The 27,471-nt window shown below is 57.1% G+C and overlaps 2 protein-coding genes across 2 annotated transcripts in view; one reads left to right on the top strand and one right to left on the bottom strand.

The window, feature by feature from the left end:
- MEGF6 (multiple EGF like domains 6) overlaps positions 1 to 14,825 on the top strand; it is a 37,978-nt gene extending 23,153 nt beyond the window's left edge. The window contains exons 15-34 of the mRNA XM_088178705.1: positions 2,114 to 2,239; positions 3,137 to 3,268; positions 3,657 to 3,785; positions 4,068 to 4,199; positions 4,513 to 4,641; positions 5,183 to 5,311; positions 5,772 to 5,900; positions 6,158 to 6,286; positions 6,466 to 6,594; positions 7,869 to 7,997; positions 8,247 to 8,375; positions 9,017 to 9,148; positions 9,436 to 9,564; positions 10,136 to 10,264; positions 10,398 to 10,526; positions 10,703 to 10,831; positions 11,496 to 11,624; positions 11,709 to 11,837; positions 12,239 to 12,370; positions 12,971 to 14,825. Coding sequence (XP_088034831.1) covers positions 2,114 to 2,239; positions 3,137 to 3,268; positions 3,657 to 3,785; positions 4,068 to 4,199; positions 4,513 to 4,641; positions 5,183 to 5,311; positions 5,772 to 5,900; positions 6,158 to 6,286; positions 6,466 to 6,594; positions 7,869 to 7,997; positions 8,247 to 8,375; positions 9,017 to 9,148; positions 9,436 to 9,564; positions 10,136 to 10,264; positions 10,398 to 10,526; positions 10,703 to 10,831; positions 11,496 to 11,624; positions 11,709 to 11,837; positions 12,239 to 12,370; positions 12,971 to 13,038 — 2,528 coding nt within the window. The 3' untranslated portion in view covers positions 13,039 to 14,825. The remainder of the gene's footprint in view (positions 1 to 2,113; positions 2,240 to 3,136; positions 3,269 to 3,656; positions 3,786 to 4,067; positions 4,200 to 4,512; positions 4,642 to 5,182; positions 5,312 to 5,771; positions 5,901 to 6,157; positions 6,287 to 6,465; positions 6,595 to 7,868; positions 7,998 to 8,246; positions 8,376 to 9,016; positions 9,149 to 9,435; positions 9,565 to 10,135; positions 10,265 to 10,397; positions 10,527 to 10,702; positions 10,832 to 11,495; positions 11,625 to 11,708; positions 11,838 to 12,238; positions 12,371 to 12,970) is intronic.
- Positions 14,826 to 15,162: 337 nt separating this feature from the next.
- ARHGEF16 (Rho guanine nucleotide exchange factor 16) lies at positions 15,163 to 24,424 on the bottom strand. The gene is made up of 14 exons (XM_014883910.2): positions 23,854 to 24,424; positions 23,211 to 23,262; positions 22,628 to 22,797; positions 22,064 to 22,120; positions 21,491 to 21,651; positions 20,877 to 21,029; positions 20,374 to 20,503; positions 19,568 to 19,642; positions 18,630 to 18,722; positions 18,107 to 18,261; positions 17,595 to 17,774; positions 17,154 to 17,227; positions 16,675 to 16,776; positions 15,163 to 16,168 (listed from the first exon to the last, which is right to left on the bottom strand). The coding sequence occupies exons 1-14, from the start codon at positions 24,397 to 24,399 to the stop codon at positions 16,029 to 16,031; spliced, it is 2,088 nt and encodes a 695-aa protein (XP_014739396.2). The 5' UTR covers positions 24,400 to 24,424; the 3' UTR covers positions 15,163 to 16,028.
- Between the last annotated feature and the right edge of the window lie 3,047 nt (positions 24,425 to 27,471).

The following is a 27,471-nucleotide window of genomic DNA, read 5'->3' as shown; positions in this document are numbered from 1 at the left end:
AAGGTCTCACTTCACCCTGCCTCTGGACATCTCAGTGTTGGTAGATGGAGGTGATTGGGATCTAATTATCCTTCCCTGGCCTTGATGTCTTTTCCCTTCCAGGCAATCCCTGCCCAGCACAACAGTATCACATTTACTGCTCTGTTCTCTATTCCTTATTGAAACTCTGTTTCATCTGCAAGTGCAAAGGAGTATTTTACATTTAATTAACCTTTGGATTCAAACTTCTGCCTCTCTATGAACCTCCTAGAGCAGTTTTGTGCTCTTGCCATGAAGGGTTAGTTGATGAGACAGTGACTGAACTGCCCAGCTCTGTGTCTGTGTCCAACACTCAGGCTCTGAGGGTGCAGATTTCAAGATCCCGGGGGTGGTTTGTGTGCCAGAGAGCTTCACTTTGGGCAGACAAAGGTGCTTTGAGAGAACCTAAAGGCAGTGAGTCATTGGCACGAGGTGATGATTACAAAATATGAGCACGGTGTTGGAAAAGAATGAGTTCTGCCAACCGCTGAGCTGAGTGGCGACTGAAAAATCAACCCACTCTTGCTCTTGTGAGGCTGGGGCCTCCTGAACCCACTGCAGCTGGTTGGGTCCTGCAGAAAATGCAAAAAGTTGCACACCTGAAGACAGACTGCAGCAGCAGAAGACACTGCACGGAAAGGTTGAAAGGGGCCAACATCTGGATTTGGATTGGAGCATCCCAGGAGTTTCTGCACTACAGGAGTGTAGCCAAGCTCTGCTTCACCCCAGCCCAGAAGCTGCAACCATGAACCTCATTGATCTGCCAGCACAGGGTCATGGTGCAGAGCCCCATCTCTGACAGGACTTGGTGGAACAAGAGCTGCAGAAAGCAGCAAAAATCCCAAAGCAAGTGCTACCACGGTGCTGGCAGGAGAGATGGGAGCAGCTCCTGCAGGGCTGTGCTCCCTGGCTGGGTCTGACAGCCCTGAGCCCCCATGGTGGGATGCAGTGGCCCCTGGAGTCCCTGGAGCCTTGTCAGGCTGGGTGCTCCCGCTTGGGATATTTTAAAAAAGGGTAAGAAAGGAGCTGAAGGCTGTAGGGGGGAGTCACAGGAAATAACACAAATATTTGTATAGAAATAGTAGGCTCTTGGCTGTTGTTCGGATCTGGAAATTATTAAAGGGTGAAGACAAACATCTGCCATCAATTAGCGAAGAGGAGGAATAACAAAAACTCCACTGTGTCACTGGAAATGGAGGCGCTGCGTTTCCTCCGCGGTTTGTCAGTGCCGCTGTGTTCGCCTCTGCTGAAGCTTTGCAGAACTTTGGCTTTGCTGAGCGTGGAGCTCTTGTGGGGGACTCAGAGAGGATTTAAGGATCTTTGGTCTGGGGCCCTCAGTTTGCACGTCACCAGCTGGTTGCTAAATTGTGGCACAGGGGTACAAAGATCAAACCGAGCTGGGATCAGCAGAACCACGCTGGCATCCAGAGCAGAGGGAAGGAAAAGCACTTATTCCTCCTCTGCATGAGGATGCTCCTTCTTTCCTGCTTTCCATCTGTGTCCTGCTGCAAACCTGGCTGCTTCTTAAAATCCTGGTGCTCAGATCCTGGAGGCATTCAGCCAGGGAGGTAAAAACCCTCACAGCATCTTGGAAAAGCCAAGGGTAGGTTTGGTGTAGGGCTCTGACCCCAGTGTTCTGCACCCCAGCCCAGAGACCAGGGTGGCTTGGGTAGAGTTCTTGTCCAAAGACTGGACACCAGTTTGGCTTCAGCTTTTGGAGATGTGAGTGGTCACTCTAGCATGAAGAAATATTTGTTGAAAGGATGCACAATAGAGAGAAGTGACAGGCAGACAGACCAGGGTGGCGGTGGCAATGCTGGAGGTGACCAGTGTGGCTCTGAGTGGTCACACCCAGGCTCACAGAATCATTAATGTTGGAAACATTATACAGAATCACAGAATCATGGAAAAGACCACCAGTCCAATCTTTGAGCAAACCCCACCATGCCACTAAACCATGAGCACAGGTGGGAACCTCTCTCAGCTGTTCCCCACAGACCCAGAGGCTCCTTCAGCCTGCAGGGCCAGGTAAAATTGGTAAAATGCTCTTGGGCTCCTTGAGGGGGGAAGTTCTGACCCTGCTGTTCTCCCACAGAGTGCCCTGAGGGGACATTTGGGCCAGGCTGTCAGCATCCCTGTGCCTGTGGAGAAGCATCCTGCGACAGGAGCACGGGGCAGTGCCACTGCCCACCTGGCAGGACAGGACACGACTGTGCCCAAGGTGAGTGTGGGCAGCAAACACTCAGGGATTTCGGTGTACAGGGACGGATTTAGGTGTAGACCTATTACTTTTGTTTTGCTAAAATTCATTTAAAAAACACCCAGTGCAGTTAGAATCACCTTTGTGGAAAGTTAGAAAAAATTACAGCTTTTGATGGTGAGTCTTAAACAGCACAATGAAAAAGATGAAGATGTTTTTGATTGTCACAGTCCTCAATGTAGGAGAGGAACCTTTTTTTATTGATGCATGTTTTTAATTGCCTTCACCAGATTACTCTTTAACTGCTGGAAAACTAGAGAATCTGAAATTGAAAGCTTTTGCATGATTCTGCAGTACTGCAGCAGCTGGAAGGAATTAGTCACATAGAGATGTCCTGCTCTTAAGAGTTTGGCTGAGCAATGGAACTACGTGTGCACAGTGCTTACCATACATTTCAAGCTGCCTTTTTTTCCAGGCCCTGGAGCAGCTTAGGACCAGTTGGAGAAGAATTCTTGCCCTGGTTTTAGCAGTTTAGCCTTTTGCTCCTTCTTTGCAGCTCCCAGCGTGTCCTGGAGCAGTGAGTGATGTGCTGTCCATGGTGTGACAGCAGCTGTGGGGTCCCTGTGCCAGCAGCACCATTTCCCACTGAGGAGCCCTTGGAGCTCCCCACAAGTGGATACAAATCCAGAATTGGCATGGAGATCCTGGAGTGAGCTCAGAATAGCACTTAGAGAGGCTCACATGCTGCCTGTGGAGCAGGCACGGCCATGCTGTGCTCGCTGGTGCTGTGAACAAAAATCCGCGTCTCGCATGAGCGCAGCAATGACGGCGACAGGGAACCCAAAAGGTCACACATTTCCCTCTGCCACCTCGGCTCTGATCCCAGTGCTGTGTGTTCTCTGTCTGCTCACGCTCCAGCTTGCCCTGAGGGTCTCTGGGGACCGGGCTGCCAGGAGATCTGCCCTGACTGTGCCAACAATGCCAGCTGTGACCCTGCCACCGGAGCCTGTCTGTGCCCACCTGGCTACACTGGCCAGCGCTGCCAGGATGGTGAGTGCAGGCTGGGCTGGGTCCCTCAGCTGGGATGTCCATCTCCAGCTGGAATGGGGGTGTTTCAGCTCAGCTGTAGTGACTGGAGCATCCAGTGACCAACCACTCAGCAGGGCAGGCTGAGCACTGTGTACATCTCTGTTTCCTCACTCATTGGGGTACAGGCTGGGCACTTCAAAGTCCCTCTAGCCCCATCTTCACTCTGGTAACTTCTGCAGCAGGAGAAAGGAGGCAAAATGCTGAGCTCCTCGCCCTGTTCAGCACCTGCACTGGGGATGTCAGAGCTGTCAGTGCTCGTAGCTCTGCCAAGCACCTCAGTCCCCAGCGGCTCTGCTGAGGTCCAGGGCTGCAGCAGCCACCTGCAGTCCCTCCCTGTTTCCTTTGGCAGTGTGTCCACCCGGCTGGTTCGGCCCTGAGTGCCAGCTGAGCTGCAGCTGTGGGAACGAGGGACATTGCCATCCGGTGACGGGGACGTGCAGCTGCCCGCCCGGCAGGACAGGGTACCACTGCCAGCGAGGTACAGCACCTGTGCCCTGCCACCCTCACCCCTGGGCCACTCTGACCTGTGCCGAGCTATGCTGCCATTGCTCTATTCTCATCTTCATGCCTTGCCAGGGAAACCTCTCTGAAATCTTTTTGGTTTTTTTGCTCTGTCTGGTGCTGGCAGCGCCACTGGCCTGTCTGCAGCCGTGTTTGTCCCTGTGCCCAAGGGAGCTGTGCCCGCTGGTGAAGGCAGTGCTGTGCCCATGCTGTGCTCTCAGGTACACACCAGTGATGGGCTCCTGCCGTGTTTTTCCAGCCTGTGACCTGGGGCGCTGGGGCCCCGACTGTGCCCACACCTGCAACTGCAGCAACAGCGACGGCAGCTGCAGCGCCGAGACCGGGCAGTGCCAGTGTGAGGCCGGGTACACGGGCACCCACTGCGAGCAGAGTGAGTGCTGCCCCTGCCCTGCCCTGCCCTGCCCTGCCCTGCCCTGCCCTGCCCTGCCCTGCCCTGCCAGGGGCTGCTCCAGGGAAAGGCATCTCTCCAGCCCAGTCCCCTGCCCTGCCTGCGATGCTGATCCTGTCCCCAGGGTGGTTGGGTACTGTGGGTACACACCTGTAAGGGACAGGTTAGAACTTACTGGTTCTTGTAAAAAAAAGCAGCCAGATATTTTTATTCCATTCAGAATCCAAGCTCCTGCCTTAGGATAGCTTCTCTGGGACCCAGGGAAGGACAGAATCCTCATTCTCATTTCTTTCAGAGTGCCCAGAAGGGTGGTTTGGGCTGAGCTGTCGGCACCAGTGTCAGTGTGACAATGGAGCCACCTGTGACCACGTCAGCGGGGCCTGTACCTGCAGCCCAGGCTGGCGAGGAACCTTCTGTGAGCACGGTGAGTACCTGACCCTGGGGACCAGGGCTCCATCCCAGAGGGCTTGTGCTCCCTGTCTGACTTTGTTATCCTGTTACAGCACAGAGAATTCCTCAGGATGGTCATAGGGGGAGCAACAAGTCTGCAAACTGCTGCCTCTGCTTTTATTTCTGGAGGGAAACAGTCTAGGGAAAGAAAAATGTAAATAATAGGTGGTCCAGTGATTGCACAGCTGCTGTGGTCACCCGAGTGTGTACATGTTGCACACAGGGTCTTGGAGCAGCCTCTTGGAGGGGTCCCTGGATGCATGGATCCAGCTCCCCCAGCAGCCTCTCCGTGGTCAGGAACCTCAAGCCATCACTCTCCTGATCCACCACTGCCCTCTCCTGTACCTGGAATGTCCACAGTGGACTCACATCCCGGATCTGCTGCCCTTAGCAGTGACTCTCACACTGGTGCAGCCTCACATTGGCCACAAAGGCCACCAAGGGGCAGGCACCTTTTCCCACTGGGAGGGCTCCAGCTCTGCATTTTGTGTGGATTTCTCTTTTGTTTTCCACAGCCTGCCCTGATGGATTTTATGGACTGGAGTGTCGACAAGCCTGTGACTGCCTGAATGGTGCCCAGTGTGACCCTGTGACGGGACAGTGCCAGTGTCCTCCCGGCTGGACTGGCCCCCGTTGTGCCCAGGGTAGGTGTCTGTGGCCAGGACAGGTGTCTGTGGGAGGTGCCCATCCTCCCCTCCATGGGCACTCTGGAGCCAGGGCTATCTCTGCTGCCAGGTCATAGGAACTGGAGATCTGGGCTGTGTGTTCCCCATTTGTGATTTTCTATGTGTGGAATTTAATTTGGGTTCAGACTGGGGGGGGCTCTGCCTGAGCATGCTGTGACTGGATGCAATGAAGGCTTGGGCATCCAGCAAAGCTGCTCCCAAATAGGTGAAGGATGTAACACAGCTGGTAGCAATGTCTGTGTTCGGATGTCAGGCCTATAGGACACATGATTTCCCTGTAACCCCACAAAACCCCCTCACACAGCAGCCAAGCACCACTGACAGACCCTCTGCCAGCCCTTGGGAGGGTTGGTAGGAGCCTGGCTGCTGTAATTCCCACCCAGTGCCCACCACTCCTGCCTGCTCTGCTCCCCTGCAGCGTGCCAGGAGAACAGGTACGGCCAGAACTGCAGCCAGAGCTGCCACTGCTTCAACAACGCCACGTGCAGCCACATCAGCGGCCTCTGCCTCTGCTCCGAGGGCTGGACAGGACCCTCCTGCCAGCAAGGTAACCCTTCCCAGCCCTGCCAGCACGGGAGGGAATGCCACTGCCATTCCTCGGGGTGGGCGGAACGCTGCTGCCTCTCACCTGAGCAGGTGAAATACCAGAAGTTGTTCTGTGGGCAGCTGAGCAGCCTTGGGGGTGGCATTGGCTCCTCTTGCATCAAAGCTGGTGTTGCTCTGTATCAGACCATCCACCCACAGCGTGGCACAAGCTTCCAGAGCTGTGTCCTGACTGGGATGTTTGTCCTGTTTCTCCCTCAGCCTGCCTAGCGGGTTTTTTTGGGAAGAACTGCCAGCAGCGCTGCCTGTGCCAGAACGGTGGCACCTGTGACCCGGCCACGGGGGCCTGTGCTTGCCCTGCAGGCTGGACAGGGCTGGCCTGCGAGCTGGGTGAGGAAACAGCCAGGGAAACAGCTCTGGGGCAAACACACCCTGGTTTGGGATGGTTTTCCTGTGGAGGTCGGAGGTGACGTGCAGGGGGTTGGGTGCACGGTCCTTGCTGCATGTGTGGGGCAGTGGGAGCTGGGAGGGTGACCCCAGGACAGTGTCTGACCCTGTGTCCCTGCCAGCCTGTGCCCAGGGGCAGCATGGCTTGGACTGCCAGCAGCGCTGTGAGTGCCAGCACGGGGGGCTCTGTGACCACCGGACAGGACACTGCCTCTGCCAGCCCGGATGGACTGGTGACAAGTGCCACAGACGTAAGTGGGGCAGGTGGGGGCTGGTCTGGGCATCGATGGCTCTGTCAACACCTCCTGCTGGGTCTGGGGGCTTAAGCAAAGACACAAAATTCAGATTTCAGCAAGCAGGGAGTTGGCAGTGCCATGGTTTTGGCTGTGCCTCAGTTTTGCCCACTGCTGCCCTTTCTCCTTCCATTGAATCACAGAGGGGTCTGGGTGGGAAGGGACCTTTAAGACCATCCATTTCCACCCCCACCTGGTTTCTGTTGTCTGAGGACTGTCCTGAAAGTGCTGGTGCACACCCAGAGCAGCCTGTGGCAGTGCTGGTGGGGTTCCCAAAGGCACAGACCCCCAGCCATCAGTGCAAAACCACAGGCTCCAAGCAGGGACGAAGGCAGGGCAGCAGCCTTGCATGGTGAAAGCAAAATGCCAAGGGAGGACCTTCCTCTGGCACAGTTATTTTAATGGATTGTCCCCTTTCCATTCTTCCTTCTGTGTGTCCTTGTATCACACCAACCCTCAGGGCCTGGCTTTGGTCCCAAACCCCAGCAAACCATGGCATCTGTCCCTTGGTGGCTCCATGTCTGCTGTACCCATAGTTGTGACACACACCCTGGCAATCTCTTTCCCATGAGGAAGGGTTTGAAAAGGCTCTTGGCCTTTGGAGCAGTGACAGGGACCTCATCAGTATCAGCACACCAAGCAGAGATCCACAAGCTTCTTCCCTTCGAGGGTCATGACATCTCAGCTTGGCACGTCCTTAAATCAGGGTGTAAAGTGCAGTGGCAGCACTTGGCAGCTGACATCTGGCACAAGGGAGCTGCCACCAGAGCCTCAGCTGCCACCAGCCACTCTCAGGTTTCCTGCTGGGAATGTTTTTCCATTCAGGAGGCTGTAAACAGCTCTGCTGGCAGCTGAAGCTTGGCCATACAAATCACCTCACTGGATCCTGCCACACCCTGAGGGACAGTGTCCCCTCCCAGCATTGTCACTTGCTCCCAGAACCTCACACAGCCTCAACAGCACCAGGCTCCAGGCAGTGTTATGCACTTTTATAATTTCTTTCAATATAAATGAGTGAAGAAACACACCCAAAAGGTAGACATTATGTTGGTTTTTTTTTAAAAAAAAGAACTAAGCTAGGGTCCTGTCAGCTCCCCATGGCTGTAATTCAAGCTGCCTGTGTGTGCACAAGAGACAGACTCGGTCAGGTATGGAACTATTGGGAAAAAGCCCCAAAAAGTCACTTTTTTTTTGTGCAACTTGTCCTCTCTGCTGTGTTTTCATCCCTGAAGCTTGTCCAGAGGGGCTGTTTGGGGCACGCTGTGAGGAGCTCTGTGACTGTGGGGACAACGTCTCGTGCCACCACGTCACTGGTGTTTGTGACTGTCCCCATGGCTGGAGGGGCCGGCGCTGTGAGAAAGGTGAGGAGCACTCCTGGGTAAGGGAAACCCAGGGAAACCCCGGCTGCTCCAGAGCCTGGGAAGAGGGAAACTTCATTTTTAATGACAATTACAGGTTGTGGCAAAATATTTTGATGCTGTGACACAAGATGCTGCTGGGCTGGTTCGGCACCGGGGCAGGAGCCCCTCGGGCTCTGATGCCTTCCAGGCTTTAGCAACAACTTAAAATCCAGGCAGGAGACTGACATCCCGCTGTTTGTTTTCCCACAGCCTGCCTGCCAGGTTTCTTTGGGAAGAACTGTGCCAGTGGCTGTGCCTGTCCCCTGGGAGTGCCCTGTCACCATGTCACCGGCCAGTGCGGCTGCCCGCCAGGACTGACCGGCTCTGGATGTGAAAAACGTGAGGAGATGGGAATGATCCTGTTACAGCTCTGCTGACAGGCTCTGGGAACGGCATGGGTCAAGCAATTCCTACAGAAAATAGAAGGGAGAAAAAAAAAAAAAGAAGATAAACAAGGAAAAAACCAGCCCAAGAGCAGAGCTGTGCCAAAGGAGCAACTCCCAGTCTGGCAGCTGGGTGCATGCCTGTGGAATGTTAGTGGGGCAGAGGGAGCCAAGTGGGAAACCAGAGCTGGGTATTTATCCAGAGGATTAGCAATAAATCACTATTAAAATGAGCTCCTGTGGGTATGAGCAAGTCTGGAAGAGACAGAGATGTGTGAGCACATTCCTTACGCGGAGGACAGTGCTGGATTTGCCCTCTGTGTGTGTGTGGAGCTTGCAGAAATGTGAGGGCAGGTAGGGCTGGCACAGCAAAAGGCATATAATGCCTTTAAGTACTTGCCTTTCCTTTCAATCCAAGTATTTCCTGGGGTGAATGAACCTTTTGCACGAGAGTCCCTTTGCTTTTTGGGTGGCAGAGAATTTTACTGCCATAAAAGGCTCTCTAAATCCTTGCTTAAAATAAGATGTTTTTTAAAAAGCCTTGCAGAGAGGGGTGGGATGGCCTCTGATCCACCTTGGTGCCCTGTCTCCTCACAGCCTGCCTGCCAGGGACCTTCGGGGAGGGCTGTGCTCAGATCTGCCAGTGCTCCGGAGCCACCCAGGAATGTCACCCTGTCACCGGGGCGTGTGTCTGCCCCCCCGGCTTCCACGGTCCCTCCTGCCAGCTGGGTGAGTCCTGCTCTGGTCCCACTGCATCCCCTTTGCAGCCTGAACATGCTGAAATCCCGCTGCCACGAGGGATGGTGTATGAGTGGAGTTCTGGGTGCTTTGGGGCTGCTCTGTGTGACAGAATGGGTCAGAACCCCTCTGACGGTGCCAGCCTGGCACAGGCTGCTCCCAGCAGAGCTCTGTGCCTCCTCCTGGGGGGACCATCCATGCAAACCCACCTGCTGGGTTTTCCCGGGCTGTCTGCACCTTGTCCTTGTATTTTTATCCGCTGTTTGTTGTCCCCTCAGAGTGCTCCCCGGGGTGGTACGGCCGTGACTGCGAGAGGCAGTGCCAGTGCAGGAACGGGGGCAGCTGTGACACTGCCACGGGCATGTGCCACTGCCCCGCGGGCTTCATCGGCGCTGACTGCGGCATCGGTGAGTGCTGCCTCAGCCACAGGGGCTGGGCAAGCAGGGCAGCCTCCTCAGGGGCGTGGGAGGGATGGGAGGTGCAGACCCTGCCCACAGAAAGGCTGCTGAGCCTGTGGGGGATGAGCAGCACACCACGGATGACTCCTGAGAAAAGCTCCTCGTGTCCTTGGTCCACCTGTGCTGGCAGCAGTGCCCTCTGTGTCCCAGGGAATGAGCTGCAGATGACTGTGTGACTGTGCTTGCTGTCTGCCTTAGCCACGGGAACATTTTTCTGCTCTGTTTATTTTATGATAAAGTGAATTCTGACACACCGTGGCCTCGCTGTATTGCTGTACAGGGCAGGGCTTGGAGCAGCCTGGCTTAGTGGGAGGTGTCCCTGCCCATGGCAGGGGGGTTGGAAACAGATGATCTTTAAGGTCTCTTCCAACCCAAACCATTCATTCTATGATTCTCTAGCAGGGCTTGAGGATCCTTTTGCCTCCCATCACTCAGCTCCAGTGCTGTACAAAACTTTCCCTCTTCCACTTCCCACCTCCCCAACCCTGCTTTGGCCTGACCGAGGTTTTCCTCCCTCCAGGATGCCCCGCTGGCCGCTACGGCCAGGACTGTGCATTGCTGTGCCCCTGTGGGGCCGGTGTTCCCTGCCACCCTGTCACCGGAGACTGCGTGTGCCCTCCAGGCAGAGCTGGCCCCACGTGTGAGCAAGGCAAGTGCGGGGCGTGCATCAGGACTGCCAGGCAGTGCTGGGAAAGGTCCTGGGCAGGAATTGATTTCCTGGCCCTGAGATCTCTGCTCGTGGTCCCTGTGCCCACCCTGTGCCGCTGTCTCTGGCCCTGCAGGTTGTGAGAAGCATCGCTACGGGCTGGGCTGCCAGCAGCCCTGCTCCTGCCTCAACGGGGGGCTCTGTGACACAGCCGATGGCTCCTGCTCGTGTGCGCCAGGGTGGACCGGGAAATCCTGCGAATTAGGTAACCCTGGCCCGGATTTGTCCCGCGGATTGTGCCGCACCCACCCAGTGACTGTGGAGCTCACACAATGGGTCCAGTTTCTGTTATCCCACCCGTGCCAGCCTTGCCCTTAGCTGAGCCCTCTGAAGGGCAGGTGTGGGGCTGCTGAGCAGCTCTGCCGCTCCTGTCGCCCGCAGAGTGCCCTCCGGGAAGGTTCGGTGCCGCCTGCCAGCTGCGCTGCTCCTGCCTGCACAATGCCACCTGCGACCCGGCCACCGGCACCTGCCGCTGTCCCGCCGGCCACTACGGGCCCCTGTGCGAGCACAGTGAGTGGTGACGGCGGGGACACATCGGTTTGGGGCGTGGGGGGGTCTCTAAAGCTCCTCCGGAGAGCAGGACACCGTGTGACACCGGTGTCACACTCCGGGGGACTCTCCCTGCAGAACACGGGTGTGACACCAGTGTCACACTCCGCGGGACTCTCCCTGCAGAACACGGGTGTGACACCAGTGTCACACTCCGCGGGGCTCTCCCTGCCGGACACGGGTGTGACACCAGTGTCACACTCCGCGGGGCTCTCCCTGCAGGACACGGGTGTGACACGGGTGTCACACTCCGCGGGGCTCTCTCTGCAGGACACGGGTGTGACAGTGTCACACTCCGCGGGGCTCGCTCTGCAGGACACGGGTGTGACAGTGTCACACCCCGCGGGGCTCTCCTTTTCCAAGGGTTCACAGCGAGCTCTTGGCAGGCAGAAGCGGCCGAGAGGAGGTTTTTGATCCCTGCGTGTCCCCAGGGTCACAGCGGTGCCCTCCCAAGGCACACACATCCCCACTGCCCGGAGGTGCCGAGCAGATGCCGCGGAGCTGAGCTTGGAGCGCCTGGGCACACGTCGGGCAGGAAGGCTCTCTGCTTCTCCCTGCTGGGCTGACCGAGGCTCTGCTGCAGAGCTCCGCTCACCCACGCTCTAATGAGCTTTTCCCGTGCCAGGCTGTCCCCCGGGTTTCCATGGACAGGGCTGCCGGGAGCGCTGTGACTGCGAGCACGGGGCTGGCTGTGACCCCGCCACCGGGCGCTGCCGGTGTCCCCCCGGGCTGCGGGGCGAGCGCTGTCACACAGGTACCGCCCATCCTCCTCGCCCTCCCCGGGGGTCCCCGAGGGCCGGGCAGGCAGGGCAGGGGCTCTATTCCGTGTCTCACACAGGCTGCAAGGAAGGGACGTACGGCGAGGGGTGCCAGCATCTCTGTGACTGCCCCAGCGATGTGCCTTGTGACCCGGCCACGGGGCGCTGCCTGTGCCCCCCGGGCAAAACCGGCCCCAAGTGTGCTGCAGGTGAGCTGGGCAGGGGAGGAAGGGGGCTGTGTCACGGGGGTTTTGCTCCAGGAAGCTGGGAGGGGCTTTTTTCTGGTGTGTATCACACAGAGCGATATGTGGTGTTTGTGAGAGGGGCAGTGGCACTCACCTCTCTGGCCCCTGTTCGTCGTCAGAACTGAATGCAAATTCTCCCCCATCCTCCCAGCGTGTGTTCAGATTGACACGGTCAAAAGGCTGAGGATCAAAGGCTGAAGGGACACCCTGGTGGCCTGGGGGTGCTCTGATGTCCTGTGTCACCACAGCAAAAAGCTCTCTTCCCTATCCCGCACCCAGCACAAGCACCCCGGGAAAAAGCTCTGAGCGTTCCTGCTCGGCTGCTGCCACGGGCTGCAGCCTGAGCAGCTCTGTGCCCTCCGCAGACTGCCGGCCCACCCAGTTCGGCCCCGACTGCCGCCTGCCCTGCCAGTGTGCCCCCAGCAGCTCCTACTGCAATGCCCGGAACGGGCAATGCCTCTGCCTGAACGGCCACACCGGACCCACCTGCCGGGAAGGTGAGGGCAGGGAAGGGACACGAGCAGCCAGTGCCACCCGGTGGGGAATCCTGGGGCAGAAGCCGAGGGGAGGCTGTGCCTGTGCTCAGGGTGTGGCTCCTGTCCCGGGTTTGGGTTTGGGAGCAGTAAATCAACTCAATCCAGTCACTTCTGCAGCACCTGCCTCTTCCCAAGTCCCTCGGTTGGTCTGTTTGCTGTCACTGCAGCCACGATGGAGGTTTATGAAGTCTCAGAAACAAAGCTGTTCAGCAGCCTGACCACAAATGTGCCCCTGGAAAAGCCAGGACACAAATCCCACTCTGTGATGAGCATGCTGGAACAATGATCCCGTGCACCAACTGCAGTGGAAACCCCCACACTCCTCAATTCTGCCCAAACCATCACTGAACCTGCTGGCTCAGAGTGACCCCCGTGGGTGCTGGGCAGGGAGGAGTGGGGACAGGAGGGTCTGACCCAAACCCACAGACTGGGACCAGTGCTCCCAGTGGGGAGGGCAATGGGGAGGAGGCTGTGCCCCCAGGCCGGGCAGCAGTGTGGAGGGTCAGGCCTGCAGCAGGGCTGCCCACAGCAAGGACTGATCTGTCCCTTCTTCCCTTCCAGCCATGCAGTCCCTGCCACCCACCAGGCCACCACCACCCCTGGAGGGGCTCTGGCCAGCAGAGATATAGGTCCTGCTCCAGGAGCACTCCCTTGGTTTAACCAAGCAGCCACCTGAAGAAGCCAATGACCTGTAATGAACTCATTCATGAGCCACATGAGCAGCTCTCGTCTCCTGACACCCCCAGCTGCTGCTTTTGGGGCGCTCTGAGCGAGGCTGAAGTGCCCAGTATAACCAGTTCACTGTGCCAGCGCGGGCTGGCCGTGAGGACGTGTGCCCACACCAGTGCATGCCTTTGGCCAGAGACCAGATGACCAGTTCAGAAGGGATCGATTCTGGCCAGGGGACAGTGGACTTTGACAGCTCGTGACACATTGCTGGCCTTCAACTTTTGAGTGCTGGGCTTGGGGAGGGGGCTGAAATCGTGGTCCAAATCAGGTATTTATGCATCAATATTTATGGGAAGCTGCACCACAGTGTTGTCAGGACTGATAGCTGACAGCACCTGGCTCTCCTGAGACTGGGCCTCCTATGGATGCACCACCTAACTTGAATTTTTTTTTTTTTAATTTGAATTTTCCATGGTGTTTTACTGTAAATGGCCATTTGCCAGGGGAAAACACAGAGCTCCAGCACTCACCTGCAGAGCTGGTGCCTCCTTGCTGACAGAACAGGCAAGTGCTGGCCAAGCTTGGCAGGGGCCTGGAGCCTGTTCTTCATGCCAGGAATTTGTCAGCCCATGGTGCTGCCCGTGTCATTTACTCCAAGAAGAAGCAAGCCTAAATCGGGTGTGGCAATCAGAGATACTGCTTGGATGGAGATAAAGTGCTCACACATCTGGTTGGTGCAAATCCAGATGGAATGGCCTTGCCCAGCCCTGAATCCTGAGTTATTTTGCCATTCCAGTCATATCCCGGAGCTGGCCACCTGTAGCAGTGGAGAATGTCATCATTCCAATGTCACCACATTACCCTGGCCAGGGCCCTCTTTGTCTGTTTGCACAAAGCTCCTGGGCAGGTGTAGCCACTGCCAGAACCCCAGATCTGCAGAGAAGAGGGACAGCCCTGTCCCATCCCGTCCCATCCCATCCCATCCCATCCCATCCCATCCCATCCCATCCCATCCCATCCCATCCCATCCCATCCCATCCCATCCCATCCCATCCCATCCCATCCCATCCCCACTCCAGAGCTGCAGCACAGCCCTGCCCAAGGTGCTTGGTCTTTAAATTATTCCCACAGGGACCAACTGAAAATAATAAAAGAATTGTTTCTCTTCCTGATGGAATTTATTCTAATCTGTATATAACTTGTAATTTTGGGCTAATTCCTCTCTTATTTTATTTCTTCCTTAACAGTATTCTTTTTTACATTAGATATCATTCTTGTGAAGAAATCATGTTAATATAATTATGTAGTGAAGGACCAAAATCGTGTTGTTGAGGTTGGCTGTTGGATAAGCAGGGAGCAGGAAGATTTTGTCCATGTGCCAAATGACCCCAGTCAGTGCTGCCAGTGGTGCTGCTGATTCTCCAGACAATCATCCCTCGGCTCCCCTTTGCCTTGGAGCTCCTGGGGCCTTGGAGGAAGGTTCCAGTGATTGGGAACAGCACAGGAGGAGGAGGAGGCCAGTGGAGATGCTGTGCCTCAATGGCTCTGCTCCAGGAGAACATGGAAACAGCCTTAAACATGGGGATAGATCCATCCTGTCCCATTGCAGCTGCAGCTCCGTGACTCCTGGCAGCTGCTCGGAGCACACCACGTGTCTGAGCATGGGACTGCAGCAGCCCTGTACCTGTGTTTTTATATAAAGTTCTTTTCCTGTTCATATTTCTTAATAAAGTTTGTTTGCTTCCTCTTTTGTTGTACTGTCTCCCTTTTTTGCATTTTTAATTTAGTGCTGATGAAAAATGTTGCTTTCTCCACAGTTAAAAGAAATAAACAGAAAGCCTGGCTGAGTTTCTACTTACCTTACGTCTCTGTCAAATACCCCTGACAGCTGCTCCAGGTGACAGCAGGCTGGCAGGGGCTCTGGAGGGGGTTTCAGGAGATGTACATGTTGTGTGAGAACATGTAGAGGCCACAGCAATGCCACCAGCAGAATGAAGCCTCTTTTTAGGGCTCATCGTTGGCATAACCTGGCTCCTTGGAGCTCTCATGCTCAGGGACACTCACCACTAACAGAGAACACACGGTTCATTGGCATCCAAGAATTTATTGTTACCTTAATTTACAGTTGAACAGTTTGATCAGAACAGACCTTACATCAACGCTGCCCCTGTGAATGTGAAGTTGGCAGTGTATGGGGCTGGCTCACCCCAAAATTGTAGCTGCCATGTCCCCTGTACGGACTGTGAGGGGCTGAGCCCTGGGCAGAGCCCCCTCCCAGCTGGGAGGAGGGAAAGGCAGGTGGGAGCTGCAGCACTGCTCCTCATCCTGCCCCTGCTTCCCCCTCTGCCTGGAGCATATCCCATTCCTGGTGCCAGAGCTGACTCCATAGGAACAACTCTGGCATCAAGTATTTTATCAAGTGACCAAAAGGTGTCTGGCATCACCTCACTGTGCAGGGCACAGCTCTGCCCAAAGGGCCTAGGAATTATTGTAGGGGGGAGAGACAGAAAAAAGAGAAACAGGAGCAAAATCTGGGTTGAGAAATAAGCCAAGCACATGGATTTAAGCTCCCAACAATCCCTGACTGGGGTGTGCTCTCCCCACACCAGGTGTGCTGGCCCAGATGTCAGCAGGGACGGAGATGGTGGCACGGGCACCTCAGAGCCCAGAACAGCTCCAGCCTTTCCAAGCCGAGCCCAGCCCTGTGCTGCTCCCGGAGCCTGTTCCGGGTCAGCTGTGCCAGCGCTGCCAGGCGTGCCCGGCGCCAGCTCTCTCAGAAGGAGCTGCTGTGTCACAGCTGCCACACACACCCGTCCTGGCCCGTGACATCTGCCACCTGAGACAAGCACAGCTCAAGAAGAAAGGCTCTGCTGCGGCTGCCTCCTGTCCGTGGGCTCAGTCTGCAGAGGTCTGGAGGTCCCTGAGGCAGAGGGGTCCCCCTGGGCTGTCCCTACACGTCGGTCTCGATTCGCAGCCGCTCCATGCGCCGCACGTTGCCCTCGGCGGCCACGCGGCTCGTGATGGGCCGGGCACAGGCCTGGGGGAACCAGCCCCGCTCCCCATCCCGCAGCCGCTCCCCAAAGCACCAGCCTGGGGGAGAACAAAGCAGTGACAGGGACAAGAATGGCCACGGATCCTGGGGGAACCAGCCCCGCTCCCCCCAGCACCAGCCTGGGAGAGAACAAAGCAGTGACAGGGACAAGAATGGCCATGGATCCTGGGGATGCACCACTCCCCTCCCTTGGAGGCTGGCTAGAGGCATCCAGGGATGGCAGGGGAGGAGGTTTCGGATTTACTGCCTGCTCTGGGGGATGTTTTCTCTCACTTCTGAGGCCTGGTGCCAGCCACAGCCTGCACACAGGAGTCACCCCTAAGGAACACAACAGCTGCCCATGGCAGTGCCACCTCCCTCAGCCCCCCAGGACTCATTGTCACCTGCTGGGACACAGCACCAGCCAGTGCCACGGGTCTCACCAGCAGCCAGGGGTTCCTGGAAGCTGCTGCAATTGCTAAAATCCCAGTCCCTGGGGATCACTGAAGGTTCCCCCTGCCCCAGCTCTGCTGAGGTCAGAGCCTGCTCCAACCCAGGCACTCACCATCCTCTTCCCCCAGCACCAGCACCACGTCTGCCTGCTGCAGGGACAGCTCATCTGCCTCCTTGGCCAGGTAGGCACGGGTGACCTCCACCTGGCTCAGGTCTGCAGGACATGGGACAGCAGGGACAGTGAGCAGGCACAGCCCCCTGCTCAGCCACGACCCCCCCAGCTGCCCACCCAGTGCTCCACAGCACAGCATGCTCCATTCCCTCCTGTTCCTGCCCCTTATCCCTCCCAGCTTGTCAAACCTCCTCTAACAACAGCTGAAGGCATTCCTGGAATTCCTGTGCCTCCCAGGAAATGCATTTAAGGTGAATTGTGACTGAACTTCATGGGAGGCAACTCCTAAGGAGCAAGGCGTGGGGTTTTCCTCTCCATTGGCAGGAGTGGAGGAGAACCAGGTAGAAACCTGGGCCTGCAAATGCTCCAGTGCAACAGGGAATGCCAGCAGAGTCAGGCTGCCCTCAGGCACACGGTACCTCCTTTGGGAGTGGTGTCAGGCTTTTCCTTCTCCCTGTGCATCAGCGCTGCCATCCACCGGGCCCGGTCACTCCTGCCAGGGGGAAACACAAAGAAAGCCTTAGGACAGCATCCCTGTGGCCAGCAGCAACTGGGACATTTCCAGCAGGAGTTGGGAGTCCATTCCCAGGGGAGTCAGATTGGACAAACATTGATCAGACTATACAATATAAGGACACTTCCCAAGTGGCACACATGGCCCAGCTGCTTTGCTTCACTTGGACAGGGGAAGCAGGTATGGGAATTACATGGGAAATATAAGAGAGAGGAAGCAACAGAGCCTGGGAGAAGCCTGTGCACATCCCCAGTGCTGGGAGGAGGAGCGTGGGGGTGAAGGGAGATGTGCAGAAGCCTCAGAGGATTCCCAGGGCACCAGTTCATCCCACGAGCGCAGCACTCACAGGGTCTCTGCTGACAGCAGCACCTCTTCCCGCCGGCCCTCGCTGTCCTTCTCCAGCACCACTCGCAGCAGGTGCCCCCCAGCCTTGCCAGGAGGAGGGGAGGGTGGATCTGAGCTCTCCACCTTCTCCACGGTGACCTGGTCCAGTGTGGCGTAGTTCATGACTGTGTAACTCTCCTCGCTGTGACACAGACGGGATCAGCGCCTCAGCTGTGGGGTCTGGGCCAATTCCCAGCTCCCAGCCCAGCACAAGAGGCTCAGCAGGCATTGCCAGAGCAGCCTGGAGCTGATGCTCAGGGTGGGACATGGATCTGGGGATTTGCTGGCCACCCACCCACCAAGACAAAGCCACTGGTGGGACTGAGAGCTTCTCTTCTGGCTGACAAGAGACACCTCAAAAAGGTAAAAACCAGGGAAATCTCACAGATTTCTCTGGTATGTGCTGCTCGGGAAATTGGGGTTTAATCCCCTAGCTGTTCTGCAGGGAGAGGCAGGGCCCTCCCTCAACCTCACCTCTTCTTCTTGGTGATGATGAGGACATCGTTGAACAAGAAGAGGTGGCAGAGGCGGCCGGCGCCGCGGCGGAAGAGCCCGGCCTCCTCCGAGAGCAGCAGGTACAGCTCCCCGCGCTTCAGCAGCCACCGCGACACCGAGATCAGCGGGAAAGGCTGCAACAGAGCCACGGAAAGGCTGGGTCACTGCCCTCCTCACCAGCAGCAGGCAAAACCAAGGCAAGAAGTGAAGCTGCAGTGGCTCTGGGGTCATTTGGGATGGACACACCACGTATGTTGAAGTGTCTTTTAAAAAGGAATTTCCGGAAGGCAGGTGGAAGGTGCAGTGCACCTCACTCCAGCACAACAGAGATGCAGCCCCTGGGCCCCAAACAGTGGGTGACGCTGTCATGGATTTACCATACCCTTCAGAAACTGCCTGCATCCAATAGCCCAGTCCAGGCTTCCCAGAAGGATTCCCAGCACAGATCTGACCTGCTTAAAAAGGTTCCAAAAGACCTCCCACCACTTCTACAAGACCTCACCTTCTTCTTCCCGAATTCCAGCTGTTTCTGCAAGGTGTACATCTGTTCTGTCCTCTCCATAGCCCGAGCTCCCTCATTGCAGCTCTTGACCAGCTGGGAAGAGAAAAACATCCCAAGGGAAGCAGAGAAGGGTTGGACACTGAGCCAAATCATCTCCCACACCACCCCCAGCATTAGGGGCTGTCCTGCTGCCCTGAGCAGGACAGACAGACAAATCCTGGCACAGGCTTCACACCAGGTTTGGGAAAAGGCAGTGGGATGCTCTCCTGGAGAGAGATGGCACATGGGCTCTGCCTGGAGAAGGACTCAAGTGAGCTTGTACCAAAACTGAGGAGCAACAGGAAGAGGAAGAATGAATCATCTGAGAAAAGCTCAAGGCAGGAGGATGGACACACACAGAGGGGAGGATTCTGCTTGGATGTGAGAGCAGGACAGACTGGGAGCAGCAGGGATGTGCTGCCAAGAGCTGCTCTTCAGGGTGATGAAAGAAGAGTCACCAATGACACGGTGGTGGCCACAATCTCCGTGGCCCTTTGGCCTGTGTGACTGACCAGTGGATGGGAAAATACAGGGAGATGAGATCCAGGAGCAGGGACAGTGCACAGCTCGTGACTCCTGCACACCACACTTCCCTCTCTGCTACACTCGCTGCCCTTTCCCCAAATCCCCAAAAACCATCCTGAGAGTTGTCTCAGGAAGGACAAAGATGGGCCAAAGAGGAAAGAAGAAAAGAGGACAAGAAAAAGGAACAAACCAAGATCAGGTGACAAAGGCGAGAAGGGAAAAGAAGTGTTCATCCAGCAGCTGTTTGGAGCAGAGAAGCCTCAAGTGAACTGATGCTGGGAAGGACATGAGAGGCTGGAATGGCAGCGTTGGATCAGTCTCCAGAGGGCTGAGCTGGCAGGAGGAGAGGTGGAGGGCTGGCAGCTGGGCCTCACCTTGCTGATGGCCTTCACAGCGCGGGTGGCAGCTCCGTACGCTGCAGTGCGGGCGTTTGTTTTTTGCTGGACCGTCTGGAATTCCAACATAAGAAGCTTTAGGGACATTGCACCACACAGAAGGGAGCATCAGCTCCAGGATTTCAGGATGCCACACGTGGATTGAGCTGTTCCCAATGGTCAAAGGAAGGTTTAACAGTGCTGGCAGCTGGGACTATGGGGGTTTAATGTCTGATATGGCCACTCCCTGGCCCTCACCCCTGCAACCCACCACAGACTGGAGCAGTTACTGGAAATCCCACATCCAGCAGCTTGGCCATTTAGAGCAGATTTCCATGAAGAATGCAAGACCTGCTTTCCATTCCTGGGCTGCCTGACCACCCATCAATCAGGACACTTGTGCCACCCCCCACCCTGAGACCCAGATACGTCACAGAAGAAGCTCAGGTTGCTCAGATGGGTGGCACTAAGACATGAAGTGTTATTCACAGAGCTTTAAGCTGCACATCTGACACTCCCCCAGAGAAGGAGATTTCTCTGGATATAAATCACAGAATATGCTGAGTTGGAAGGGACCCATTAGGATCAACTCCTCGTCCTGCACAGGACACTCCAAGAATCCCACCATGTGCCTGAGAGTTATCCAATGCTTCTCCTGAATACAGGAGCATCCAGGCTCAGCATCCAGGGCCCAGCTCCAGAGGGCTGGAAGTCCAAGCAGAGGCTGTCCCAGGCTCAGCAAACAAAGGGAATAGCAGAGTCACCTCTTCAGAGGTGCCAAGCAATGCCACTATGTGACTACTTACATCTAGGAGCAGAGGAAGCCGTGTTACCCTCTGCATGGGCAGAATGAGAAATGAGATCATTGGCAGGCCTCCACACTCTGGTTTCCTTTCAATTTGTTTCAGGGTCTCTTTAAATAAGGGGTTTGTGGTTCTGGAACAGGACAAGAAAGCTCCATTAACTCTGTTCTTCACTTGTCAGGATTTTCCAGCAGCTCTCCACACATGGGAAATGCAGAGCAGTGATGGCACTGCCTGAGTGCTCATTGTCACTCTGCCAGGCTCGGAGTGACCAGCTGGGCAGAAACAGGACTGATCCTACAGCAGGTGCTGGAAAGGCACCCAGAAAGAGAAGGTGAGCCCACCAAAAGGTGGGTAAAGCCACAGATGTACCAACAACAGAGTCAGACTTGGCCTGGAGATGAACAAGGCCCATCCATGTCCGTACATGTTATCGACCTCTGCAACCCCCGGAGCCCAGAGCCCCTCAGAGGAAATTCCTTGGCCAGCCCAAGCCCTGTACTCACAGCAGCTTATCCAGTGTCCTCTGCTGATAGACTTCATTGGAGCAGTAGCTGATGTAGGGGTTGAAGTGTTTCGAGGCGTGTTCCTCCACAATGTCACTGATGTCAGGGATCAGGAGGTGCTCCTGGTGTCGCTTCTCCAAGTCTTCAAAGAAGCTGAGGAGAGAATTTAAACAACCTCACCACATGACTCACTAGGGTCAGACAAACTGAATGTTCCCACTGTGGCTTTTCCCAGAGGAGATGGGGCTGGGATCCCTTCTGGCAGGGCAGCTCCAGCAGCTGAGACACCCACGCCTTCCCCAGAGGCACACGCTTCCTCCATTCCTGCATGGGGTCCCTCCTCCAGCTCAGCTCTCCATGAGGTTGAGTTTCTGTCCCATCGAGAAGCCACAAGCCCTCAACATCTCCACAGCCATTCCCAGAGCTGCTGCATCCTCCTCCTGCTGCTTTCCCACATGGACACAACTTGCCCAGCACCGGCTCCCAAGTCATTTCCTCCCCACCTCCCAGCAAGTACCTTCAACAATCCAAGGGATGGTTGGTTTAGCACTACAAATAAAAAGCTCAGGGTCCCCTCCCAGGCCTGGCTGGTCCCAGCCCCAGGCCCCACTTGCCTCGTGCTGACTGTCAGGATGTCTCCAATGTTGGAGAAGAGGTGGTGGTGCTCTGTCTGAGTCATGGTCTCCTTCAGCTCCTCGGACCTCATGAAGTGGCCCACCAGGATGCTCAGGCTGTGCATGTAGGAGTACTCAGAAGTGATGATCTCAAACATTGCCTGGAGAAAGATGCAACAACATAAACTGACTGGACAAAGCTGGGAATTAATTGTTAAATCTTATTTATACTCTTTTGGCACAAAGCCAATAGAAATTACTTGGCTCCATATTGGTTCTCTGTCAACTCATGCATGACCTGGCCAATACCAATAATCCCAGTGTGCTTTAGGACACTCAGTTGTTGAAAAGCCATGAAGATGTTTTCCCTTCCCATGGAAACTGCCTGTTTCCCCACTGATTTGTGCAGGTGAGCCCTCCCAGCACTGCCCAGTTCTGCAGTCCTGGAAGCAGCAGCACCATGAGCTGAGCTGAGCCCAGCTCCACCTAGAGCCGACCCTGACAGAGCCACGTGTGTCCCACGGCCTTTGGTGCCTGTGCTGTGCTCCTGGGCACATCCCAGGCCTCTCTCACCTCCTGCCGCTTGCGCTCCTCGGGGGAGATCCTCTGCAGGATGCCCGATTCCAGAACCTGAGGATGAGCAGGAATGATGGTCCTTGCACACCCCTGAGTGTGGTCTGGGACTGTGTCAGCTGCCCCATGGCACAGCCCACCACCACACACCATCAGAACCCATCACACACCATCACAAACCATACAAAACATCAGAAACCATTACATACCATCACACGTCATCACACACCATCACTCACCACCACCCCTGCCCATCATCACTCACTCCTGCATCACCCCCCACAGCATCACCCAGCCCCCCAGTCCCCAGCAGCTGGCTGCTGCCACTCCCTGGATGAAGATGACTCTCCCCACAGTCTCCAGGGAAAGCTCAGCAAGGAACACCCACCTTCCCCTCAGCTGTGGGTGAAGCCCAACCACAGCAGCAGCACCTGCACCAACAGCCCTGGGCAGACCCTGCATGTCCCAGCCAGGGCTGGACAGGCCAGAACATCCCAGTGCAAGGACTAATGATGTGGAATTGTCCCCTCACAACTCCCAGACCCTTTGGGCTGCTGGCCCTACCTCTGGGAGCTGGCTCCAGGTCACCTGGGCCGGGCGGTAGCTCTGCACCACGATAGCAGCACCCAGAGGGGACGGCTCCTCTGGCAGAGACTCCTCCAGCAAGTCCTCGTCTGACTCATGGCTGACAGAGTTCAGACCTCTCTCACGGATCTCCTGATAGAGCCGAGGCTCTGCAGAGAAGACTCGAGGTCAACACAGCAGCCTCTCCCAGCCCACGGCTTCCCTTCCCAGTCACGGCTGCCTTGCCCTGTTGGCCACAAGCCACAAGTTACAGTAAGCCCGGGCCAGAAACTCCCTGATGAGGTTGGACTTTGCCCTGTGCTGATTACCCAGCAGCTCCTGCTCCCAACAGCCCCCACTGCTCTCCCATTTTCCTTGGGAACCGCCCATCTGAGCATGGCAGTAACTGGAGCGTTATCAGCCCCAGGAGTGAGAAAGCAGGGCAGCAATGCTCCTGCTGCTTCGAGGAAACAGAGACAAAAGCCATGGCCCCAGGCCACGGACAGGGAGCAGCACAGTGGGGAATGGCTTTGCAGGGATTTGCTGGGCTGAGGCAGAGGGGCCAGGGGCCAGGAGCACTCACGGTCCTTGAACGAGCCACCACGCTTCTGTACCCGCTTCCGCCCGAGGGTTCTCTGCAAGGGCAAGAGGAGACCCTGCTGTGGTTACCACACTTCTGAGGCCTTGGGAAAACTTCCAGGAAAAGGGAGAGTTACGTGTGCCAGTCAACCCACACCACCCTGTTCTTTTCAGCCTGGCTTTTGTCTGAGCTCTGTTTGCCTTACCCAGGTGACTCAGTTTTCACCTCCCGTAACCAGGGTCAGTCTCAGAACCATTCTGTACCTGCACTGCTTCTGTCAAATCTCTCTCGCATTTGGACTTTGCCTGCTCTGGAGTCTCCCTTTCCCCAGATGTGCTTCACCCATGTTTGTGTACGACTGGAGCTGCTCTCCTGGCTAGCCCCACCCTGCAAACATCCCACAGCCTCCTGCCAAGCATCCAGCTCCTCTCCCCATGAAAGCCATGTCAGCTATTCCCAGGCTCTCCAGGGACCTGCAGCATCTGCTGGTGACACGGAACTTCCCAAGGCACCAGTCACGACACCAGGCTCCACAAACCATCTCCAGAACTGACGGGAGCTGTGGGTTCTGCAGCTCCTCTGTCACCAAAAGGAAAGCAGCACCTCATCCCAGCCTGACAGGGGTGGCAACAGCTGCTAAACCCACCTTGCTCCTGCCGGGGCTGCGGTCGGGCAGGGTGCTGCCATCCTCAGAGACGGGTTTCAGCGAGGGAGCAGCCTTGGCTGGCTCCAGCTCGGTGCCCAGCCCCTTCATGGCCGCACGGTACGACATGTTCCTCAGGTTGCGCTTCAGGGCCCCCCCGCCATCGTCCTCATCCTCCGCCTCCAGGGCCAGCATGGGGACGGCCACCCGTGTCGGGTCGGGGCTCAGGGGTTCCCGGCTCACCCCGAAGCTCTGGTGCCGGGAGGGGCTGTTCTTGGGCTTGGAGGAGACAGCCAGGCTTTTGGGGATGAGCTGCTGCGTTCCCACCTTCAGTGCAGCCGGGCTCTCTGTGCTGAGGATGATGCGGCGGGGCTCGGCCGAGGTGGGGGAGGCCAGTGGTGACACTGGCATGGCACTGGGAGCCGTGGTGGAGCTGCGCTTCCCAGGGACATAGGTGGGGCTGGAGGGCTCCTGCCGCGCTGGGTGGCATCGGTACTCCAGGAGCAAGGTCTTGTCATCCACAGATGAACCAGAGGGGCTCCGAGACATGGCGGTGGCCCAGGGGAGCAGCAAGCTGAGGAGGACAGACAGACAGACAGGTGGCTGAACTGACAGACAGACAGGTGCCAGTAAGGCAGCAGGAATCTACACTGAGCCATGGGAACCTTGGGACAGCGCAGGACTCGGCCTCCACCTTCTCAGGGTGCTCCACAGGCAGGGCCTGTATGGACACACTTGGGATGCTGTCACCACCCATATGCCACCCGTGTGCCACGGTCAGGCTGGGGCTCCAGGACGTAGTCAGGCTCTGGGAGCAGCCAGGCACCAGGAGCAGCCAGGCCGTGCCATGGGCACTGGAGCAGCCAGACCATGCCACAGGCTCTGGGAGCAGGCAGGCTGTGCCACAGGCACCAGGAACAGCCAGGCCGTGCCATGGGCACCGGGAGCAGCCAGGCCGTGCCATGGGCACCAGGAGCAGCCAGGCCGTGCCACAGGCACTGGAGCAGCCAGGCCATGCCATGGGCACCAGGAGCAGCCAGGCCGTGCCATGGGCACCAGGAGCAGCCAGGCCGTGCCATGGGCACCGGGAGCAGCCAGGCCGTGCCATGGGCACCAGGAACAGCCAGGCCGTGCCATGGGCACCAGGAACAGCCAGGCCGTGCCACAGGCACTGGAGCAGCCAGGCTGTGCCATAGGCACCAGGAGCAGCCAGGCCGTGCCATGGGCACCAGGAGCAGCCAGGCCGTGCCATGGGCACCAGGAACAGCCAGGCCGTGCCACAGGCACTGGAGCAGCCAGGCTGTGCCACAGGCACTGGAGCAGCCAGGCTGTGCTGCAGACACCGGGCAGGTTCAGACCTGAGCCAGGCAGGCCTGGAGCCTCTCCGATCCCGGCTGCTGCCACACCTCCGTGTCCCCTCATTCCCCTCTGGGGTGCTGCCAGCCACCACAGCCGCTCTGCACCCTCCTGAATCCACCTCCCCCGGGCTGTGGAATCCCCGGCGGTGTCTGGCCATGAACCCTGTGCTCCTCCAAGCTCGAACCTGCCCCAAAACCGCGCTGAAGGGCGGCTCCATGCCGCCCACAAAAACACCTGCCCCAGTCCCTGGGGCTCCTCAACCAGGGTTAAGGTCACTCATCCCCCTCCTGTGCCACCCACAGAGCTGGGCACCCACGGAACTCTGCCCCTACAGAACAGACAGAGCGTTTTATGGCCTCTGCCTATTACACAACTCCAGGAGAAGTTTAGTTGTCCTCCACTGAGATCCCATTGTGTGCCAGTGCCATCTCCAAGCTGTTCCCTTTCAAAGACCAGGAAACAAACCAAGGCTGACCGTGCTTTCCCCTGCATGAATGACTGGCAGGAGGACAGCACAGACCCATCAACAACAGCTCATTTGACAGAGATGCTGCTCATTCCACTGAGCTCGGATGCGGGACACATGCTCTGTGTCTGCCAAGTGTCCCACGGACGAGCAGAGAGCCACATTCTGTTCTTAACCCCATCCTGGCTGAGGATGAAGCTTATTCTAATCCCTGGTAGCAATAAACAGGGTCTGGGGGCCGCAGCATCCACAGCTCTCGGTGCTGGGCTGGAGGGAGGCTCGGCGGCCACACAGGGCATCGATCCCCCCGTGTCACTGCCCGCGGTGGCACACGGGCACCGTAACTCGGTACTTCCATCCCTGCGGTGCAGGGGGTAGGGCTCTAAACGGGCTGGGAGCACGGCGGGATACAGCCCTGGGAAGCACCCAAACCCCTCTGCGATGGATCCAACCCCTCCCGGGCATCGCTGTGCGCTGAGACCCTCGGGGACAGCGGGGACAGAGCCGCGGGGGGACGAGCCCCTAGGGAGGGACGGGACAGCCGGTGCCCGCCGTCCCCTCCCCGGAAGGCGCTCGGCAGCCGCTCCCCCAGAGCCACCGCCCGCATGGCTGCCCGGGAGCCCCGGTGCCGGTGCCGGTACCGGTGCCGGTCCCTCCCCGGGGTCCCCGGTCCCTCCGCAGAGCCCCCACCCCGACCCCACCGAGCCCGCACCTACCCGCGCCCCTCGGAGCCAGCGCGGCGGGGACGGGATGGGAGGGACCCAGAAGGGCTGGGAGGGAGCGGGGCGGGACCGGGGGAGGTGCCGGTCCGGCCCCCGGGGCCGAGCCGGGCTGCAGGTGCCGCTCCTAGCCCGGAACCGGTGTCCCGCACGTCCCGGCTCCCAGCAGCGCTCTGCTGCCGGGGTCACCCCGGCTTGCCAGGAGTGAAAAATTAATTAAGCGCCTCTAGGAATAGTGTTTTGCCACTTCCTGATGGGTGTTAATCAGGTGTTTGCGCGGAGTGTCGCTGCCGGCCCCTGGAATCTCGGCGTTCCCATCTCCTAAAGCCGCCTGTGGTCACTGAAGGCGGGGGAATTATTCGGTGTCGTTCTCCTGTCACGTAAACGGGTGACAAACGAGTGTGCCCCGGCTGTGCTCGGGGTCTGGCCGACACACACTCGGTATTTCAGCAGCGCAGAGACTGTCCCTTACTGCAGACGTGTCTGATGCTCGCTTTAGTTGGGTCTTCAGTGGTCAAAGGTAACCTCGGGCGATCCCTCCGGATGCACAAAACATCAGTTTCGGCTGCTTTTGGACGCTGCAACTACTGGGAAAGGATCTGAGGGTCAGGCTGCTGACAGCTGCCCAGTAAGGCTCAACAGTGCTCTGTGTCTTTACTGGGAACAGACTTTTCCTTGACCTTCTCTTTTGCCCCCCTGTTCTGGTGCTCCCCATCCCCCCAATGGGGCCTTTTTCTAACTTGTTTGTGGTGAATCTCAAGCACTTTGTGCATGACAAAGTCCACTTGTCAGCAATATTCTTTTAAATGCCTCTGTTCCCTGCACTCTGGGGCCTGCCTGACAATCGCCCCATTATCACAGCTTTCGTATCCCATAGATTTTTTTATCCTTTCCCTCCGGGGCTAATAAGGAGAAAGGCTCCAGCGAGAGGAGGGCTCCTACTCAAGGGTTCAGCTCTCACTGAAACTCTCCCGATCTCAGGGAAGGGCTATTATCCCGAATGTGGGACACTATCATTTGATCACCATGAATGACTTTTTGAAGCGAGGCCATTCATCAGTTGTGTAATGGGGTTTT

Source organism: Sturnus vulgaris, chromosome 25, assembly GCF_052056855.1.
Source record: "Sturnus vulgaris isolate bStuVul1 chromosome 25, bStuVul1.hap1, whole genome shotgun sequence".
NCBI lineage: Eukaryota > Metazoa > Chordata > Aves > Passeriformes > Sturnidae > Sturnus > Sturnus vulgaris.
This window is presented reverse-complemented; position numbering and strand designations above follow the sequence as displayed.